This window comes from Mercenaria mercenaria, chromosome 3, assembly GCF_021730395.1.
Source record: "Mercenaria mercenaria strain notata chromosome 3, MADL_Memer_1, whole genome shotgun sequence".
In the NCBI taxonomy this organism is placed as follows: domain Eukaryota; kingdom Metazoa; phylum Mollusca; class Bivalvia; order Venerida; family Veneridae; genus Mercenaria; species Mercenaria mercenaria.
This window is the reverse complement of record NC_069363.1, coordinates 49,352,014-49,374,289: the sequence shown is the minus strand read 5'-3', so window position 1 is coordinate 49,374,289 and position 22,276 is coordinate 49,352,014. Positions and strand designations below refer to the sequence as shown.

Below are 22,276 nucleotides of genomic sequence, written 5' to 3'. Positions count from 1 at the left end.
GTCACTGATCGTTCTAAATCGGGCCCACTGTGTTTATTCGTTTATTTTGTCCTTGCTATTTGACTGTTAATTTTGTTGATTTATTTTGTATAAAAGTCAGTCTTTTACACATCCGTGCATACACTGCTGTGGAGAGGCTGCGTTTCTTAGACTATTGCCGTGTCAGGTGGATCTTTTCTCGCCATAAACTTGTGACTTTTATAGGGTTGTATTAAAAGAGGCACTGCCATCGTAAGTCCGAAATGTAAACGATAAATTGCAAACACAGAGGCATCCGTTAGAGGTTTCGCACAATGTCGAAGGGAACCAGGGAATTATGGTAGACAGACCGAACGGTACCATGGTAATATTTAGTTTGCGTTACATAAAAAAAAGATATCATATCAAAGGAACACTCAACAGCAACATTCAAATAGAGGATATTACATGAGTATCTTTTCATCTTGAATATATTAAACGAATTTAATAAAATAATAAAATGCGAGACTGTGCCGAACATTTTATCAATTTTATTCAAAGAGTTTAAAGGTATATTAGATCCAGATTTCATATTTAATCAAAGCCCTGAAAGGACTGATAGCCAGTGCTTATTGAGTGATATTTCAACAGATACACCTGAAGAATCAACATTTCGTTGCGCATAGACCGGTCATGATTTGAACAATGTTGGTAGAGGTCCACTAAACAATGCTACATGCCTAATGTCTAAGCTCTGTGCATAACATAGTTTTTAAAGGTTTTCCCTAAACAACTCTATGTAAAACTAAGTTTGCGACTCTTTTAAGGACATTATATCACGTAACGGCAGTCCTTTTTTTATTTGGAAACAACTGGGCTGGGTAAGACTTTATGTACTCTCTGTGGACATCAATTAGTGCACGGTTGACTATGGTGGTGACCGGATACGGGATATATGCTGGCAAGGAAATCCGCATATCAGGCGAGAGCGAGAGTCCGCTATATAACTAATTTAGAGTATTACATCTTAAAAATGTAGCAATTGTTTACAGGATATGTTTCTCTGTAAGGTCTTGGCAAATTTTGATAATTAGTCATAACGGCAGAGCCTTGGTACCACCTAAACAGTTAGACCAGATAAAACTTACCTTTACCTTTACCTACAACCAGTGAAAGAATCTTGTATTATTACACTACACTAAATTAGTATATCACCAAATTTATGTAATGGCAAGACGTCAAACATGTTATAATTGAATTTAGATAATTCACATATCAATAATAGTGACAAATAGAACAAGCTTAATATGTTATTTTTTACCGGAGTACGTGCTACGTGGGTAAAATGCCCAATTCATATTAAAGCCATAAAAAACGGAGAATAAATAGAATAAACGTTTACCGGTCTTACACATAGTTCTAGATAATTCAGTGCGGATTTCAACCCCTACTATGGAAAACGAAGCAAACGACTTGCTTCGCCAGTCCCTTTTTTATTAATGTACATACATATATATATGTAATTCAGTAAACGCCCCCATGTTATCATTTTTTTGTAAGCACAATGTTCTCTCACTTCCGCTCATGCGCACTTGCAGTTTTCAAATTCTTAACGGAATGCGCGGTGATTGGCGAAGAAGACAAAGTTGTGTTATTCATTGTAACCTTTGATGATATGATTTTATGTGTTATGTAATAAGTGATTTAAAGCCTCATTATGGATGTGAGCCATTTAAAAATCGGAATCAACGTTGACATTCAACGTACAGATGGTGCGTAAACATTGTCCCATTCGTCGATTTTGACTGCCATTTTGTTGCCAACATAAATAATGCGAACAAAATTTGGTTTATTTTACTATGTATCTCCATGCCTAGGAATTCTAGAAATCTGTGTAATACATTTAACCAACATACATATTTGTGTCTGTCTAATTCTGTCGGAAAGTTAATTGATTTCCTTTTTGTAAACTTCTTTGGTGACTCATTGTAAACGTTGTCTGAAGTGGGTGGGGTATGATAAAATCTGACAGCCAGTTCAGTCAAAGAGCTATAAAAATAAATAGAATGGCAACTTGAAAGGCATAAAGAGCAAATCTTGCCAACATCATGGGGGAACTGAATGAGATCTCGTTTTACAGGTGTATGAAACGAATACCAGTCGTTTCACCCCCTGGATGTTTCACCCCTAGTTGTTTCACCTCCCAAAACCCTAGTTGTTTCACCCCCCATGTGAATATGAAAAGTATGATTGATTTAAGTTAAAGTTTCAGTTTAAATATCTAAAAAGAGGTTTAATCTTTAAAGAATGGCTATAAACATGCAGTTATGATATATAATAATGTTAGTTGATGTATGGTGATTTAAGCCTTTGTAGATAATAAAGCAGCTTTTTGTTGTTGTTGTTGTTTTTAATGTGTCAATATCTATTCTGTTAAATTATAAACTTAAATATTTTGTGTTTTCAAAATACTAACAATTAAAAACAGCAACACATAAATATAATTAATGACATAATTTAATCATAAAAAGATGAATAAACAATTTATCACACTTTATTACAAATAAGGATGTTAAGTTACATATGTGCATAATCAAAGGACTGATTTAATCCAATCATCACATATCATGATTTAAAGGGTTAGTTTGCTGCAAGATGTTTGATGTGTAATTCCAACAAATGAAAATATGAAAACTGCAAATGTCTTTTTTAGTTTAAGCAATTAATTACATTAATTACCCTTATTCCACTTTAAATTATGGTAACTATATTGTTTCATTCAAACCATAACTTCTGTTAACTTCACTGAAGTAACGTCATAATCAGATAAATCTGGATATTTTTTTAACTTAATATTTCAATTAATATTAAATAATGCTGCTCGTTTTCCACCATGTATTTTTTGTCACAGTCCTGTGCATGCCTGGCATCTTGATGTATCATGTGACATCTGTGAACTTTGGCAGCGCATTAAGTGTTGAACCACTGGTAATTATATTAATCATCATTTTATTGGTTTTTAAATAACTTTTGTTATCAAATTTTTCCAGATATTAAAAAAGTTAAATTCAACAAAAATACAGAACAGACCATGTTGTTTATTTTCACCAAGATATTTTACAATAGATCATGAAGTTAGGAAAAATACTAACCTATCATATAAGATATTAATCACATCAGATGTTTTTGTTTCTTGATTAGTATACAATAAGTTATTTGATTTTTTTTTTTTAAATAGTGTATACGAATGAAAAAATATTTTGGTAATTTTCACATTTTGTTCGTTACAGGTATCACACGTGCTGATTACAAGAAAGCCGTAGATGAGGACAGGGACCTTTGGTTTATTTGCGCGAATCAAGAAGATCTGAAGCTAAGATATTTGAGTACTTGGAGGATTACTCAGCAAAGCAGATATCCGCTACCTTCTTGCTGAGAAGAATTAGCAGAGTGTATGGTCCTGCGGAGTGAACATGAAAAAAACTACATGTCAGTGATTATGTGTGTAGATGAAAGTGGTCATATTTGTTAAAATGTTTATGTGATATTAAATATAAAAGCATTTTTTTTTTCAAATGTGCTTATATATGTGTCAATGATGATTTCATAAGGACTAAGTTCACTGTGATTATATGTGTATAAATGAAAATGCTGATACTTGTTAAGATATTAATGTGATATTAAATATATTTTTTTCGAATGTGCATATTTTTTAAAGAAAAGAGTTTAATAATCTATAATATAATAAAATATATGAAAATACAAGTGTTTCCTTGTTTAATTCAATAATGAATCAAGAAAGACCCTTTCTGTCTTTAGTTACACTTTGTCTGGAATGAAGAATGTGTATCAAGTGTCAGCTGCCAATCAGTGACACATTAATTTCAAAGGAATTTCAAAAATGAACTGACATAGAATTTCACAGGAATTTCATAGGAATTCACAACTCCCTGAGTAGCCACTCCCCAACTCAACTAGCAAAACCTTGCCATTTAATCTTTAACATCCATTGAAATAAGGTATTTTTGGCTTTTTCTTTAAAATTCTATATTCTGTTTTTTTTTTTGTTTTTTTTTTTTTGTTGTTGTTTTTTTATATTCTGAAATAAAAATAGCAAATTTTACATTCCTTGAAATAAGTCTTGTCATGTAACGATGCCTTTTTTTTTTTTTTTAGAAATTAGTATGTAGTCATTTGTATTGATATAACTAATTAATTTTTCACTGATTTTTTTTCAAACAGATTTAACTATAATCTGCAACAACTTTTTTAAATACTACAGAATTTTTATTAAAAACTTAATCAAAATAATTTTAATTATCTTGTAATTTAAGAGGTACTTGTAATTCAAGAGGTATAATAAATTTTCAAAGTCTCTAAATTACGTAGTCTATTTTATTGAAATAAATAACACATTTTTACTGATTCCTTTTTTTTTCAGTTTGACTCAAAGTTATCTAGATCTACACATTTTTCCTAAAATAAACATTCAATCAATTCATTTTATTGACTAATTTACATATTTACAAGAAGGAATATTATAATTTTACATTTTTTTCATATTTTTGTGAGCCTTTCTAAAAAAGAAAATACTAAAATTATTTTGATTTATTCAGGAATTAAAAATATATATACAAAAATTAATATATTTAATTCAGTAGATCTATAAACTGCAAAAACGTTTTTTATTAGTCTACAGAATTATTCTTAAAAACTTAATCAACATCATTTTTTATTTCCAAATAATAATGATTCAAAGTTGCTGAATATGTTGATTAAGTATGTGCTAAAGTTCTGCTGTTATGCTTCTTTGATCTGAGACTGCTCAACACCAACCATTAATCAAAGATCAATCAAGTATAACAATAGATCATTTAACACCTATTTAATCACTATAAATAATCAGGGGGTGAAACATCTAGGGATGAAACAACCAGGAGGTGAAAAGTCTAGGGGAGAAACGTCTAGGAGGTGAAACTTCTTGATACCTATGAAACAGACTGCAGAAGGATAAAATTTTGTGTTGTGAAAAACTTTCTATCAGATCGTTTGTTTATATGATAATGATGTTTTTTTTAATGTTATTAGTATTTTCTTCACAGGGAAGGAATGAATTTTAATATGATTGGAAGTCTAAGAAATCAACAGTTGTCTTTTGACAATTGGACTGGATTCTGCCTATTACGTAAAGCAGTGGCTAGGTAGCCGGTTCCGGCTACCTAGACCTTTAGTCTACGTAGCCGGCTCTATATATACATATCGTATATGAACATGTAAGTAAAGTTAGCCGGCTTTAATAAACTGTATCTATAAAAGATTATTTATAAGGATCATTATATTAGTTAAATAAATTACATTTCTTGTGATTTATTATTTGTGTTTTACCTGATTATTTTGCCGCATTTACGCACTCATATCACATCGGCGGACATTTTGTTATGTTAAAACGTACTCGATACATATTCAAGATACAGTGATTCATTCTTAAAAGAAAACAGAACAAACAGTTAAAAAAAGGCAAAACAAAGAGCAGTGCGTAAATACGGCGAAATAAACAGGTAAATCACAAAAAGTAAATAATAAGTCACAAAAATGTTATTTATTTAACTAATAAAATGATCCTTTATAACAAAGTTTATCAAAGCCGGCTACCTTGACTTACGTGTTCATTTATGATATGTATATATATAGAGCCGGCTACCTAGACCTTTAGTCTAGGAAGCCGGAACCGGCTACGTAGACCTTTGGTCTAGGTAGCCGGAACCGGCTACCTAGCCACTGCCATTACGTAACGGCCGTATAGCCAGTGAAATACTTTAATAAGTGTCTGTTGATTTGATCAGGAGTGATCAAGTCAGCAAACGTTTCAATAAGATAATGCGGTGACATGTGCTAACGTGAGATTATCTTCTGTTGCCATTCTGTGTATTTTATATTTCTTTGATTCAGTTTGATAAAGATTTGTATACATAGACTTAAAGTTGACCAAGAAAATTAACATTGGGAGCACTTGCAGTTTAGCGGTCCCTATAATAATAGTTGTTTAAAAATGTCTTCTTCTTCCGTTCTTGTACAGGTCCCACTCTGGGGCAACGTCGTACAATGGTCTTGAAAAGGGTAACTTTATTTTTAGATCAATATGTTTGGGGCTGCTGCCCCCACACCCCCACTTTGCTGCGCATGTGCATTGTAAACTTCTGGGGACCGCTAAAGTGCATTCTGCCTAAACATTGCAAACTGAGTGAGACCAGCATTTAGAGGACACAGTCATTCATCTACAGATCTCGTCAAAAACTCAAAAGACCAAAATAGTGGAGGAAATTTCCTATGAAATTTTCATCGCTGTCGACGCTTTACATGCTATAGCTAGGTTTAAATGTCGATTATGTTACAAACTGGCCATAAATTGAAAAAAAAACTTACATGTAATAAAAGTAACTAGTGATGGGCCGACAATCAGATAATCGTCAGCGTGGCATTCATGATCGCGATTGCCGACTTCACTTTTGCTTGACTGATTAATTACTTGGCACCCTAAAGGGTAATTTAGTTCTTACTGACCTCTTTCTTTGTGCTATTTACGTTTTTTGGGGCAATTACGCCAAGGGATACTACTCTTCTACAAAAAAATGGCTTCCAACACATTTGTTGAAAATGTCTCGGAAGACCTCGAGGTCATCTATGATCACCCAGATTTTGGAAGGTATTTGGCTTTAAAATTACAAAATTAAGCCGGGGAAACCATCATCCCAAATTCTGGACATTTGTATGGCAGTATGCAAAGCATGTCGTAAGACTTATTCAAACAAAAGTATTTTTAATTTTTGATTTTGTGAGATTGAAAAAATTCCAGTAGTTGACTAAGAATTAATGAAACGTTATTACTTTTTTTAGTTTAATAACACAATATCACTGGATTAATACTGTCTGTCTGCACCTTGGTGAAATTTAGACGAGTACCTGATTTGAAGTTTATTATCTTCACAAATATTATACTTTTTAGGCTGTTAACTTACTTGTGTTAATGAAGGGTCTTTGCATATAAATTAAAAGATACAACATCGGTGCATCAACTCATGTGAGACATTGATAATTATATGATTTTAATGTAACTTGACTTTGGTATTTCAGGTCGTATCCACTCTGCAGTTATCAGCGGGACAAATAATGAAGCCAAGAGTGTCACAGTTGAGTGGTTTGAACGAGGCGAGACCAAAGGCAAAGAGGTATACATATTTTACTTGATATGGATAAAACAGCGGCATAATCTGGTTACTTTTAAGTAATGAAGTGTGTTACAGATATTTTACTAACATTCTAAGGGATAACTAAACCAACATACACTCGAAACCCGTTATAACGCTTCTCGATATACCGCGGTATTCGTTATAACGCTGTATCGTCTTGGCTCCCAAATTTTAGAGGGTAAAAAAAATCAAAAATCAAAAAAAAAAAAAAAAAAAAAAAATCCGCGGATGTTATTAAATTTGATCATAACCAGCGTTAAAACTACATGTACGTGTACATTAACACCTTTCCATGACAACTGTGACGATTATTGATTTTTATCAATAATCGTCTGCTAGCTTACTTGTTTGCGTATCGCCTTTGTTAAAGTTTCAATACATGTAGACCTGTGACAATTAGGCAATCAGTACCGTGTCAAAATTAGATTGTTTGCATTAACAAGCGTGGAAGATCGGTCAGTCAACTATCAAACCGTTTAAGTTTGCACCAATTAAGTGGATGACATTAACACTCGAGTGAATAAAAACCGAACAACAGGCCCAGTTTTGTAATAAAATGCAGCCGTTTTTCATAATGATCATTCTCGGTTCGTCGGAATTTGCGAAGATTCGACGCACTGAAAGCCATATTGAGAATGTTCTTCCTTTTTAATATCGTATATTAACGACGGCGATTTAACAATTTTCCATCTCATTTATCGATTTTCCTCATGTATTAAAAATTATTTTTTTAAGACTGACCGCGTTTTTTCTCTTTTAGTTACATAAACCCCCAGTGCAATTGCATTGTGTATGTAATTCTCATGACAGCGCATTCCTCACACAGCGTTATACATGTTTACTTCCGGGATAAACAATTTCAACTTTCTTTTAGAATCACGATTAAATGAGAAGATGACACAGCGTTATAATTCTTTTAATGTATTTTTCAGTAGCATTTAAGGTAAATAAATGTCCCGTTTATACGATTCTTATTTCTTATTAACATAAAACAGCGTCCAAAATACGTCTAATACATTACCGATGGGTGGGGTATTGCCTATACCGCTGATACTATCAACCCGCGTTATAAATTTAACCCCGCCAGATCCGCGGGTCTCGAACCTTGGACCCCGATGACAGCGTTATAACGGGGTCCCAGTGTATTTTTTATCGCCTTCAGTTACTTTTGTTCATTCCTTAAATAGCAGGGCTCTCGCGAGTGGGCGACTTGAGCGAAATAGGCGCTCTAGAACTTCAAACTTCGCTCAAATCTAACCTCAGAGCGAAATGCAAGTCGCCCGATTTTCTTTGATTTCCGCACTCGCTAATTAGTGCTACCCGGACTGTTGGCAATTTGCACGGTGTCATAACGAGTGCCGAATACACAAACACACGCCGGTAGCATAATTTAAGCTCCTCCTACTTCAGGTACTTGCGAGATTTTCCCGAGAACTGTGAAAGCGAATCAAATTATCCGATACACCTCGTTGATTGTGTTCAGCCAATTAGCGTCGCATTTACGTCTTTGACACTTCGTTTTTAATTTTGTCAACATGTTCGAGTGCAAAAAGCAAAGTGTTTTTTTTTTTAAGAAACTACTGATTAACCATGCGATTAATTGGAATTTGGTACACAATTATTTGTTATCTATGATAAAAGAACGACATGTAATGTATTAACAATGTTTAAATTGACTTCCATCGATGAATTTATTTGAATATGTATTTCTAGATTACACAGCTTACTTTCAGTTTCATTCGAGTGAGATTCTGACATTCCTCGGTGAATGACTCGTTGTTAATAATAAACACTTCATACAAGATATAACCAAAATTTGGCGGGTTACATTTACAGAATCGGCTTGAATTTTGAAAACGATTTTTTTTCCAGAATTTTTTAACGAAACAATACCCACTGTATGGGAAATGATCTAACTAAGAAAATGAATGGTCACATCAATACTTTTTATCAAGAAACAAGAAAATTACAGCCACCTTTCGAATCACTCGACATCATTGCGGTAGGAAAAGTCTTCCCACTTCTCCCTAAAGTCTCCCCACTTCTCCCTAAATCTGCTTGAGGGAGAAGTGATTTCTCCCAAAAAATTGGACCTAGCTAAACCCCTGAATAGAGGCGACTATAGCCAGATAGTAACAAAACAACTAATTCTGTCAGTATGTGAAAAGTATGCCTGTAGAGTATCACCTTTTTTAGCGTAAATTTTCCCCATTCCTCTTGCAGAATACTATGGGTTTTTTCCCCAGTATTTGACTAAAATGCTCTCACCCAGCACCCCAGTCAAAAATTTGTCCGTTCGTATTTTTTCACAACAAGGTTGAATATCTTTAGACGGCATGCTTTAAAAAGTGCATTTTCATAACACGACTTTCAGGCACCGATAATAGCCAATGTCTAATCGGGCGATAGTTATAAAACTCTTAGGGCTGTCTGAATATAATTGTCCTGATTTAACATACATGTGGCCCCTTTTTGAATGAATGCATCTTTTGGAAAATGAACATGTGTAGGATGCAGGATGTTCAACTTATAGTTTAACAACATGGCTTTGAAAATTGCCAGTTTTCAGGTTTAATACCTCATTCTTAACTTTTCACATTGATTTATAAAATGATAGCATTTTTTTTTCCAATTGAGAATGTCCGAATATCTGCCTCTTTTACAAAAGAATGAAAAGCCCTGGCAAGCACTTCGTGGCAGAGAAATTTTCCTTTTGCTCTTGAATGCTTAAGTGGGTTTTTAAAAAAATCAACTGAACTGAAAAAAAGATGTTTGAGTCATGAAAAAGGTACTAATATATTTCTATCATGCATGTGAATGCCCTGGAAGAATTCAGATTGACGCTGATGATAATTTCAGATAAAAAGTGACAACATAATGAAATATAAACCTTGCCATTGAAAAATGAGATACTTTTATAGTTAAAGTGGAGCTGTTATGTACAGTACTAGTTACTAGAAAGAAACATCATTTACAAAAGATTTTTCTTAACTAATCTATTTGTAAACCAAGTGTCCTATTATATGACAGGGAGAGTATAAGATTTCAATAAAGTTGTAAAACAAATATTTACACATAAGGACATTTAAATTTCTTTTCAAGTGGCCAGTATTCTTGCATACATGAAGTTTGTAGAAGAGAAAAAATCCTGTGAAGTGTTATCATTTGTATTATTTCTGTAATACTTCACTAATATCTCAGATTTAACAACACAATGACAATTTCAAGTTTCAGATTTTAAATATTTCAAGGTGTTCAGTGCATTTCACACTCAGTTACTGATAAAAGTTTGAGTCATCAGTTTTGAAATTATTTTGAGTGGGATTCTTGTTTTACATACTTTATACAAACTGTACCATATGTTATAATTATTTTATTAAAAGTTATAATTTATGATTTGTGTCTTTCTGTATTTGTAAGAGATTTTCTGATATATATATATTTTGTAGATATTATTATAATTCTGGTTATGTCATCATTTTGAATAATGATTAATAGGGTTTTAGTTTGTCTAGTCAGATGTGAAACTGGGTAGAAATGAGTGAACTTGTAAACTTTCTCACATGTAAACTTTTTCACATGTTAAACTACACAAATGAGTTGGATTCAAACTAACAATGGTGAGAGACTGAGAGTCAAGTGGTTACAAGCCGATGATCTCAACCGCTAGGCCATGTACAATGTATGTCCCTCATAAGCATTTTAATTTTTCCAAATTTACAATATTTATGCAAAATGGTAAAAAAATAGACAAAAAGTGAGTTCTTTTTGATACATTAGAGATAAATACAGATAGAAATTAATGTTTATTGACATACAGTTACAAATAAATTTATTATCAAAAGTAGATAATTTATTAAAAGGTTGAATAATTGCAATATATAAATAATGAATTTACTCTTTTGAAGTTCAGATAAAAGTTAATTAACCAGATATGATGCATAGTTCTATCTATAAGAAATCTGTTCTAGAGCTACAAATCTTACAAAAATGACTTGACATTGTGAAACTTACAGATTTAGGAAAGCACCTGTTCAGTGTATAAAGGCCATATTGTTAGCTAAGTGCTGGATCAACTTCTAATCTGCCCAGTGTGAGAGAGTTTGGAAGCAATAGATGCATTGTTCAGTAATGATACCAAAATGGCTAAAGATGTTATCAGTATAGTTGCATGAATGCTTTACCTTTCTGTTGCTCATGGTTAGGTAACTTGGGATCAAATAGGATAAAAATCTGTGCTAAATGAAAAAAGTTACCATACTTCAAACAGCTTAAACTTGTGTTGATATTAGTTACAGTTGCATCTTAGGTACATAAAATTGTATATGATAGATAGATAGATAGATAGATAGATAGATTCTTTTATTTCCTCCATTCTTGAAGAGCATACAACTGTTAAAAAGCTTCGAAATTTAGTCATCTACATTGTCTTGGCAGTTACACCAGGGCCCATATTCCTCAACGTTTCTGAAACTTAACCCTTACCCTGCTAAATTTCTACAAATGTATATTAAATGAACTTGCCCATCTTTCAATTTGGACAGTACCATTTATTGTTAAAAAGGGTGCATACCAAAACAATACTGACTAAATGGAGACAGTGCAGCTCTTGATCAGACTTATCATGATCTACACTGGTCGCAGACTTCAAGAAAGGCAGAATCAGTTGTGTCTAGCCTGATGAGGGTAAAGATGCTCGGCTGAAATTACTTTTTGCTATCTTGTAAATCTTGGATGAATTTTAACGAAACTTGGCAAGAATATGGCATATTATACACTAAACAGCTAGGCAAATTTTCTGCTATATATATGATTTATACAAAGCAAAGTTACTGCAATTTAAAAATTAGAAGTCTTAATTTCAGACTTAAGGTGTTGATGAATACTGCAGGGCCCACAGTAACTGTTGTAAATCTGTGTTTGAAGACCATACTCAGCCCAGAATCTATTCTGCCTAGGGAGAGCACAGATCTACGATTTGCGAGTTCGATCCCCAGGGAGGCCGTATGTTCTCAGTGACAGTTTGATAAAAGACATTGTGTCTGAAATCATTCGTCCTCCACCTCTGATTCATGTGGGGAAGTTGCCATTTACTTGCAAAGAACAGGTTTGTACTGGTACAGAATCCAGGAACACTGGTTAGGTTAACTGCCTGCCATTACATACCTGAAATATTTTTGAAAAATAGCGTTAAACCCAAAACAAACAACCAACCCAGAATCTGATTGGTTGTTCCTTAACACTTACTTGAAAATTGACCACTGGGAAAGGCTGTATTTCTTAGACTGGTATCAGAACAATTCTTACGAAAAAGGCAAGGTTCTGACCATAAAATGGTTCAAACTTGTATCGTTTAAGCAGTAGGAATTTATTGAACCCATTGAACATGATCTTGCAAGAAAATTTACAACCGCTGCTCAATGTTTCAAACCATCCATGGTACCTGAATAGTAAAATAGTTAAGTGCTATTTTAGTGTTAGATTGAGCATTTGATATGTGTTGAGGTTAAAAGTGTTACGTTTGTTATTATTAAATTATTTGAAATAGTTTTCGCATGATTACAATCTTAGAGAGTTAGACCATGGTTCAGTAAGTATGAATAAGCCATTCTTCATTGAATTTTGATAGAAACAAACTACATATAAAGTTACTGTTGGGTGAGTGATTATGGTAAACAAACGATGCATACTGTCATTAGGAGATGATTGCGGTGTGAAATCACTGAGCAGATTGACTTGTTACTCTCGAAAAATTGTTAGTAACCCAGGATATTTTGCTGAAAGAAAAAATAACAGCGCCCACACAAAGAAACATTGCTGATGTTAAGGTTATTAAGTTTGTTTTGAATAGTAAGTGGAGTTTAAGCCCCTCTTAAATGAAAGCTTATTAGAAAGACCCTGATTGCTGTTGGTTTGAAATTAGGATCTGGGTGTAGAATTCTTTCAGAGTATTATGTGAACACCCGTGGTGGGCAATCGGCGTCCAAAAGCATGTCCGCTATCTAAGTCGAACAGTTTTCATCCTATCTTCACCAAACTTGCTGATAATGTTTGTGGGAATAATATCTCAGCCAAGTTCTGTAACCAGCCAAATCAATCCAGGCACTCTTGGATTATAGCCCTTGAATTACTAGAAAAACTGTGAATTTAGCCTTGTCCGCTCTTTAAGTCGACCAGTTTTCATTTGATCTTCACCAGACTTGCTGATAATGTTTGTGGGCATAATATCTCGGCCAAGTTGGATAACCAGCCAAATTGCCTCAGGCACTCTTGAATTATGGGCTTTATATAAAGGCCCTTGAATCACTCGAAAAACTGCGAATTTAGCCTTGTCCATTCAAACAGTTTTGATCCGATTGTCAGATTCATCCCACATGGAACCTCACAAATACCTTGATTCCTTCTAACTCTTTTTTTGGGTTAACAAGGCATACAACATCAACATTATTACCTTTATTATACGTTACTGAATATTTAGATGGGCATATTTTGTGACAGTCTGGCACTCTTGTTAAGGATAATAGACAAGCAGTTATACCAAACTACATGGCTAAATGTTTTCAAACTCCATATAAGTCTTTGGCATCATTATATGATCTTGCAGGTTTCGTAACTCTTGTTTACATTTTGGAAAAATTATGTGCCATTTTTAGCCCACCATCATCAGATGATGGGCTATTCAAATCACTCTGCGTCCGTGGTCCGTCGTCCGTCCGTCCGTCCGTCCGTCCGTCCTTCCGTCCGTTAACAATTTCTCATTATCGCATCTCCTCAGAAACTACCAGGGGGATATTGACCAAACTTTGTCAGAATGATGTATTGGTACCCTAGTTGTGTCCCCCTGAAAATCAGACTGGTTCAACAATTTTTTAGTAAGTTATGGCCCTTTGTTTATTTCTATAATTTACATAGATTTATATAGGGAAAAACTTTGAAAACCTTCTTGTCCAAAACCACAGAGCCTAGGGCTTTGATATTTGGTATGAAGCATCATCTAGTGGTCCTCTACCAAGATGATTCAAAATATTTCCTTGGGGTCTAATATGGCCCCGCCCCGGGGGTCACATGGTTTATATAGACTTATATAGGGAAAAACTTTGAAAAACCTCTTGTTCAAAACCACGGGGCCTAGGGCTTTGATATTTTGTATATGACATCATCTAGTGGTCTTCTACTAAGATTGTTCAAATTATCCCCCTAGGGTCAAATATGGCTCCGCCCCGGGGGTCACATGGTTTACATAGACTTACAGAGGGAAAAACGTTGAAAATCTTCTTGTCCAAACCACAAAGCATAGGGCTTTGGCATTTGTAATGTAGCATCATCTAGTGGTTCTCTACCAAGTTTGTTCAAATTATCCCCCTAGGGTCAAATATGACCCCGCCCTGGGGGGTCACATGGTTCATATAGACTTATGTAGGGAAAAGATTTTAAAATCTTCTTGTCAATAACCTAGAACATTCAAATTTGGACCACATGTATGGTTTTGAGTGGCAAGATGAACCTTGACATGAGTTGACCTTGATTTTGACCTAGTGACCTACTTTCACATTTCTGTAGCTACAGCCTTCAAATTTGGACCACTTGCATAGTTTTGTGCACTGAAAAAAACTTTGACCTTGACTTTGACCTAGTGACCTACTTTCACATTTTTGAAGGTACAGGCTTCAAATTTGGACCACATGCATAGTTTTGTGTTCTGAATTGGAATTTGACCTTGATTTTGACCTACTGACCTACTTTCACATTTCTCAAGCTACAGCCTTCAAATTTGGACCACATGCATAGTTTTGTGTACCGAAACAAACTTTGACCTTTACATTGACCTAGTGACCTACTTTCACATTTTTGAAGGTACAGGCTTCAAATTTGGAACACATGCATAGTTCTGTGTTCCGAAATAAAATTTGACCTTGATTTTGACCTAGTGACCTACTTCCACATTTTTGAAGGTACAGGCTTTAAATTTGGACCACATGCATAAATTTGTGTTCTGAAGTGTAATTTGACCTTGATTTTGACCTAGTGACCTACTTTCACATTTCGTCCTTGAAATTGATCTAGTGACCTACTTTCACATTTCTCAAGCTACAGCTTTCGAATTTGGACCACATGCAAAGTGTTGTGTATGGAAATGAAATTTGACCTTGAGCTAGTCAGTAAGTCTTGAAATTTGGAACACTCAAAAATGGCACATTGGTGGGCGCCAAGATCACTCTGTGATCTCTTGTTTAACTTGAATATTTTAGTGAAATTTTTGCATGCCAGCAGGTTTCTTAGGAACTTTGGTACTGAATATTTTGAAGTTTTTCTCATGTCCAAGCTGCATAATGGAATGACTACTCTGAGCCAGGTTCCGTAACTCTGACTTACAGTTTACAAAATTACGTCCCTTTATCAACTTGAAGACTTTTGGTAAAGCTTTGTATGTAAACTAGTATTATGATGAAGGGTTTCATGCTGTCATTACACAGCTCTTGTCCACTTTGAAAATAACCTAACCACCACAAATTGTGAAAAATATCAATATCAAGTTTTTCTTAGCTTAGATCACAGTAGATTTTGCATAGTCAAATGTATACCCTGTCAGAATGTCAAAACCATGTAGACAGTGTGAAAAACTAAATTATTCAGGTACCAGAATGCCATTTTCTGTGCTTTCATCTTGGTAGTCAAGTTTTCTGATATTGTTTATTTTTCTTGGAGAGAGCAGTCATGTAAGTGCCTTCTTATAGAACTTCATTTTTGTGTTGCGTTTTTCTCAGCATTCTGGTTAAATCATAGATTATTGTTTGAAAGGGTATTTTTTCAGTTTTCCATATCAATGTGCATTGCAGCAGAGGAACTTACTTCAGTCAGCCATGTTTCTATTTTATTGTTTCTGTAAATTTTGAGCAGTGGAATTTATTTCTGTTGGTTGTTTTTCTACAACAAAAGTACGGAATGTGTAATTTTTGCATCACTTCTATATACCAAAGCCATATCTGTGTTGTTAAGAAATAGTGCCTGGTGGCTGATTTACTTTGGCAGCTCCTTGGACTTATTCTGCTGGCTAATATTAGCAGAAAATAAAACCACCGTAGATATAATTCCATATTTAATACTCCCGACAGTTTGTGGGGGGGGGGGGTGTATAGATTGGAGCTGTAGAGCTTATCTTGAGAATTTTTTATTTTACAGGCGGTTAGTGCAGGAGTGTTGATCTAGAAATGGAAGAGCTTTCAATGTTTTCATGTTTAATATTTATATTTGCAGATTGAGGCAGACGCAATATTTTCTCTCAATCCTCACTTGATGGAGAAGGCTGCCGGAAGTAGAGATACTCACTCCTCCCAGGTACGTTTTACCAATAAAATGACTTTCAAATTCCAGTCATTTAGTCATCTTCTCGTTATTACAGACTTTTTTAAGAAGCTCTATATACATTCACATTTGCTACTTTGTATAGTGTAAAAATTTCAGCATTAATGCATTTTGTTGAAAATTTTATAATTCAGACTGCTATTAAACAGTAATTGATGGGTCACACATTAAACCGGAATCCACCTAAAAACCGGAATACACCGGAATACACTTTCTATAACCGGAATACACCTGTATTTTTTTAATTAAAGGTATTTTTGAAGTTTTTTTGATATAATTCAATCATATATATCATAAATAGTCAACATACCAAAGGAAAATAAAATACGTTCACGCAAAACGATTTTATAAGAGATTGAAATTCGGCGACCGCGCGGGAAATTACCATAACCGAAATACACCCGTATTTCTTCAACAAATGCTATTTTTGAAGTGGTTTATGACTGAATTCAAAAATATATATCATAAATAATTAATTCTCAAAATGAAATTAAAATACTTTTGCGCATTACGTTTTGTACATGATTGAAAGTCGGCGAAGGCACTGGAAATTTGTGTATTCGTAAATGAATTTCCATGCCCTAAAATTCTCTATTGTACACCCGTATTTCTTAAATAAATCGTATTTTTAGGGTTTATGATAGAATTCAATCATATATAAAATAAGTAATTAATTTACAAAATGAAATTAAAATGCGCATAACGTTTTATACGAGGTTGCACATTTGTTGAGCGCACGAGAAATTTGCGCACTCGTGGATGAACCACAATCGCCATAATTTTGTTAGATTTTAACTTAGGTAGGTAAATTTCTTTCAAGTTTCGATTTTTTGGTTCAAATTATTTCAAAATAGTCTTTTTATGCTATAATATAATATTCCTTTATGAAATATAGTGTAACCATATCAGCTTCTTTAATTTGTCATTAAAAGCGAATGTGCATAAACTGACATTATTGTTTAAGAAGAATATCTTAAAATTAAAGTGTCGTGTCAAAAATATACATGTACAAAGATGCATTTAAAACCGCAACGACATCATACTGCTTTATTTAAAACCACATGATTTCTATTTACGTTCACGATGTCACGTAACCTATTATGCCACACTAACAGAAATCTGTTTGCCAAAAATCGTTTTACTCCATTTATTTAAATTGCTGCCGCTTTTTCATTATTTAAGATTTTTTTATTCTGTTCTTTGTACTTTCTGGTCAAAAGTCTGAATTTTATGGCCATAGTATGTATCATTTATTTACTTTTAGAAAGAAATAAGTAATTAAGGTCGCGCTGTTTGAAGTTTTACAAATAATTATGTGAAAATTCGACCGTTTTTATAGAATTTTCCCTACATTACTGTCGATATCTTATTAAAATCGTTATAGAATTCAAACTGTATTACTTCTTAAGCGGTGTTAAAAACTTGAAGAATGAATGCACTACGCGCGTTTTTTTGTCACATGTCGCATATGTGTGCTTACAAATATACTGATTAATTGATATAATCAATAGGTGTGATAATCCAATCAAACTCTTATCAGGACTAATCAGAGGCACGTGTTTGTTATGCTGCATATATTCAAACGATCTTAATTGTGCTTTGGAAATAAGCGCAGTAAACGTTTTTATATTTATATATTAAACATAATATTATTCTTTTGAAAACTAATTTTTTGTAATTTATTTTCTTCTTAAATTATCAAATTAAACATAAAGAAATAATTCAATTAGATCCAATAATAAACATACGGCCGGTTCTTTCCGATCAGCGCGGTTTATGCACTGACGTGTGTTTTGTGTTTAATTCATTTAAAAATTGAATATTGATATTTTTCCTTAATTAATTTTCTTTTTTATTTGTTAAACGAAACGCGAAATATGAAGAAATAATTAAATAATTTCAAATTATAAACATGTGACATGCCCTTTCCGATCATGTTATGTCCTTTCCGATCAGCGCGGTTTATGCCACTCGTATTTTGTCTATAATTAATTTAAAAATCAAAAATTGCTATTTTATCATTCATAGTTTATTTTCTTTTTTATTTGTTAAATGAAATATGAAGAAACAATTAAATAAGTTTCAATGATAAACATGTGACATGCCCTTTCCGATCATGTTAAGCCCTTTCTGATCCGCGCGGTTTATGTCGGGACCCGTATTTTGTTTATGCTTCATTTAAAATCGAATAATGATATTTTTTGTCTTAAACTGTTTTCTTATTATTTGAGGAAACAGTTAAATAAATTAATAAATAATCAACATTCCGGTATCTAGTCATAGCGACGTAAGCGTAAAACATTTCCGTAAGATCGTAAAGTTATAATCTCGTATACAGAATTATCTTTTAATAAACTTCTCTCAAATATTCATTCATATTTAATCTTATTGAACATGGTTCTACAACTTACAAAAAATGATAAAAAGTGTTTATTTAAGAGAATACTATTTATTTTTTAAAAAAGGACGAGTGCATTTATGTTATGGAAACTTCCCGAGCGCTCGCCAATTCCAAATCTCGTATAAAATCGTTTTGCGTTAAAGTATTTTATTTTCCTTTTGTAAACTTATTATTTATATTATACACGAATTATTTCTGCAATAAACCCTACAAAAATACCATTTATTAATAAAATACGGGTGTATTTCGGTTATGGAAATTTCCCGCGCGGTCGCCGAACTTCATTCTCGTATAAAATCATTTTGCGTAAACGTATTTTATTTTCCTTTCGTATGTTAATTATTTATGATATATATGATTGAATTATATCAAAAACCCTTCAAAAATACCTTTAACTTTAATACAGGTGTATTCCGGTTATGGAAAGTGTATTCCGGTGTATTCCGGTTTTTAGGTGGATTCCGGTTTAATGTGTGACCGGTAATTGATATGTACTATAAAAGGTTGGTTTTTCCTTGAGAGTTATTCATCTTTTCTATTGTCAAAAATTTATTTTTATTTGGCAGTTATACATATGATTATGTTTTTGTTTAATTTTGTATCACATAAACAGTATTACTGTTGAAATATTTACAATGTTTTGTCTCACTGTTTCCTTGTTGGGACGGTAGGGAAATAATTCTTAATATTGATCTTGATAACTATGTACAGTGAATGATCTGATGTTAGCTGTCCTCGTGGGATACTTGTTTGAATGTGTTTAAATATTTATAGAAAACTTGAACTATATAATATTGTTACTTATTGTTTCTTTTGGATTATTAAGTTCAACCTTTTGAACTTAACAGTTTACATAAGATTCATGCCCCATTTAAAAGAATGGACTTGTTCTCTCTCTCTCCATTCTACTTTCGAAATTAGTCGCATATAGGTAGAAATTTCTTTGACTTCTTTGTATAATTATGTACTGGATTTCTGTTATGAATATACCAGTGTGTTTATTTTCTTCAGTATCATGTTTGTGTTACTGTACCAATAGTCATTTTACCTAACCAGTGTCGCTGTACCTCGGACCATTAACTGACTTATTCTCCACAAGTAACTGACAACTTTCACAAATGAATCAGAGATCTTCCGTACTGTTTATATCAGTCTTCAGGAGCAGGGATGGTTGGGTATTTTTTAAATGGAACATTGTATTATAGTTCTTTCACTTGTTGTAGTTGCAGGTGGGAATATTGTAGTCTTGGTTAATTGTTTGGATGGTAAAAAGGCTTTCCCATTTTGGTTACTGAATTACTGGAGAGCAGGATATTCCTGTCTGCACCAGAAGAAGCATAAACTTATGTAACCTTTACCCTGCTAAATTTCAAAAATGGACTGGGTTCATCATTCAATTTGGGGAATATCATTTATTATTTGAAGGGATGTTCACTGAAAATTTACTGGCCCAATAACGAACAGTGCAGACCATAGACGTCTGTGCAGGGTGATATTGGTCAGCACTGGTCACAAGGCAGAATCACTTGCTGCCAGTCGGCTAAAGGTTAAACAATGTGGGGGAATCTGAAATCCATAAACAGAAATGACCGTAATGACATTACAAAGGCAATGTAGAGTTTAGGTTAAGTGTTATCAGCTCTCGGGAGCACAAAACCAACCATACTTGTCATCAGATGACATCTTCTTTGACACCATTTGGTGGAAGTTGATGCAGCTTGGCCTAGATGTTCCTTGAATGGTCCTCTGCTAAAGTTGTACAAAGAATTTAAATCCATGCAGAATTCTGGTTGCCATTTAATCTAAAGGAAAAAATGAAAAGTCTTCTTCTCAATAACTACATAGTCCAATGCTTAGGTATTTTGTTTGTAGCATTGTATAGTGGTTTTCTTCCAATTTTGTTTAAAATCATGTCCCTGGCATCCAAATTGGCACTGCCTCTTGGTTCACTTGTTTTACATAAGGAAAAAAAAGTCTGTTTCTCTAAAACCATAATGCCCTGATCCTATATATTTAGCATGTGGCATTGTGTAGCAGTCCTGTACCAAATGTTTACAGATAATGCCTGGTGGTTCAAAATTTTCTAGCACTGTTGAAAGCACCGGAAACTCTTACCTAGCATGCAAATAATCTCATTACCCATAAGAGGATTGTTCTTCTTTTGGTATATTTGGAAGGTACTTTAATGGCGTATCAGGCAATCTTCAATTACAGACAACAAATGGCAAGTTAGAAACCTTTTGCCCATTGTTGGGTAACAGTGAACACATTCTTATTGTTCTCAGGGATTTTTTAGCAAAGCTTAATGCATTTTAGTTATTACTGTACATATTGAAATCCCTAAAAAAGCTATTTAAAACCTCATTTTCAGTCGGAGACAGCTTTCTTGACACATAGATAGCCAGATTTATGGATGGCTGCTCTGAAGTATATAAAACACTTTGTACAGAATAAGATCATCATTTTCATGGTTAATGATTATTTCATTCCCACAGAATCATGATGATGATGATGAAGAATATACCAATGGCAGTGTTAGTCCATCGGAACAGGTGCTGCCCCCTGCTGGCAGGGGACGTGGAAAAAAGGTCAAAGCATAGCCATATCCCTGTTCCATAATAATCACGTTTTCTTTGTTGTAGAGCAAAATATTCTAATATTACCTTACAGTGTATAATACTTGTACATATATTGGGTTGAAGTGCATGGTTATATGACATTGTTAAGGATTGTGGTGATAAGTCGATCAAAGTCAGTTACTATTAAAACAGATTTGGTTAGCTGTAAAGTAGATGATGAAAGGTGTGCAAGATCGAAAATTTCAGTGTTAATTAGTCGAAAGCATCAGATACAGTATTTCTTTGAGATTTGGCTTGTAACTCTAGCAATGAAATTTGCTTTCATGCAGAGAAGTAAATTTAATGAAATTCTTCTTGAAATGTTTCGCGTATGCATTTTTCAATAAAGTTCTTTCTAGATGAAAACTTTTGCAAGGGTAGAACTAGACAAGCATGACCAATGAATGGGCTCATTTTACATGGCATAGTCTGTCATTAGTACACCTATATATGCCTAAAATAAGACACAAAAGGAGATCTAACATATTTCATGTTGAAGACTTTGTGTTGTCTTTGAAAAATTGGACAGAGTACTTTTTCTTCAAAACTTGAATTGTTTAAAGGGAGAAATGACACTTTCAGTTAAATTTGTTGTTTATAAGTAAAATTGTATTGTCCAAACTATACATGTATTTAAATGTTCTTTGATTGACTGATGAAACAGAATTTGAAGAGATTGTTATGAAAAC

At 33.5% G+C, this 22,276-nt stretch overlaps 1 protein-coding gene across 1 annotated transcript; it reads left to right on the top strand.

Moving 5' to 3' along the window:
• The first annotated feature begins 1,554 nt into the window (after positions 1 to 1,554).
• LOC128555617 (kinesin-like protein KIF2A) lies at positions 1,555 to 22,276 on the top strand. Its single transcript, XM_053538440.1, has 4 exons — positions 1,555 to 1,730; positions 7,090 to 7,184; positions 16,461 to 16,541; positions 21,465 to 22,276. The coding sequence occupies exons 1-4, from the start codon at positions 1,676 to 1,678 to the stop codon at positions 21,567 to 21,569; spliced, it is 336 nt and encodes a 111-aa protein (XP_053394415.1). The 5' UTR covers positions 1,555 to 1,675; the 3' UTR covers positions 21,570 to 22,276.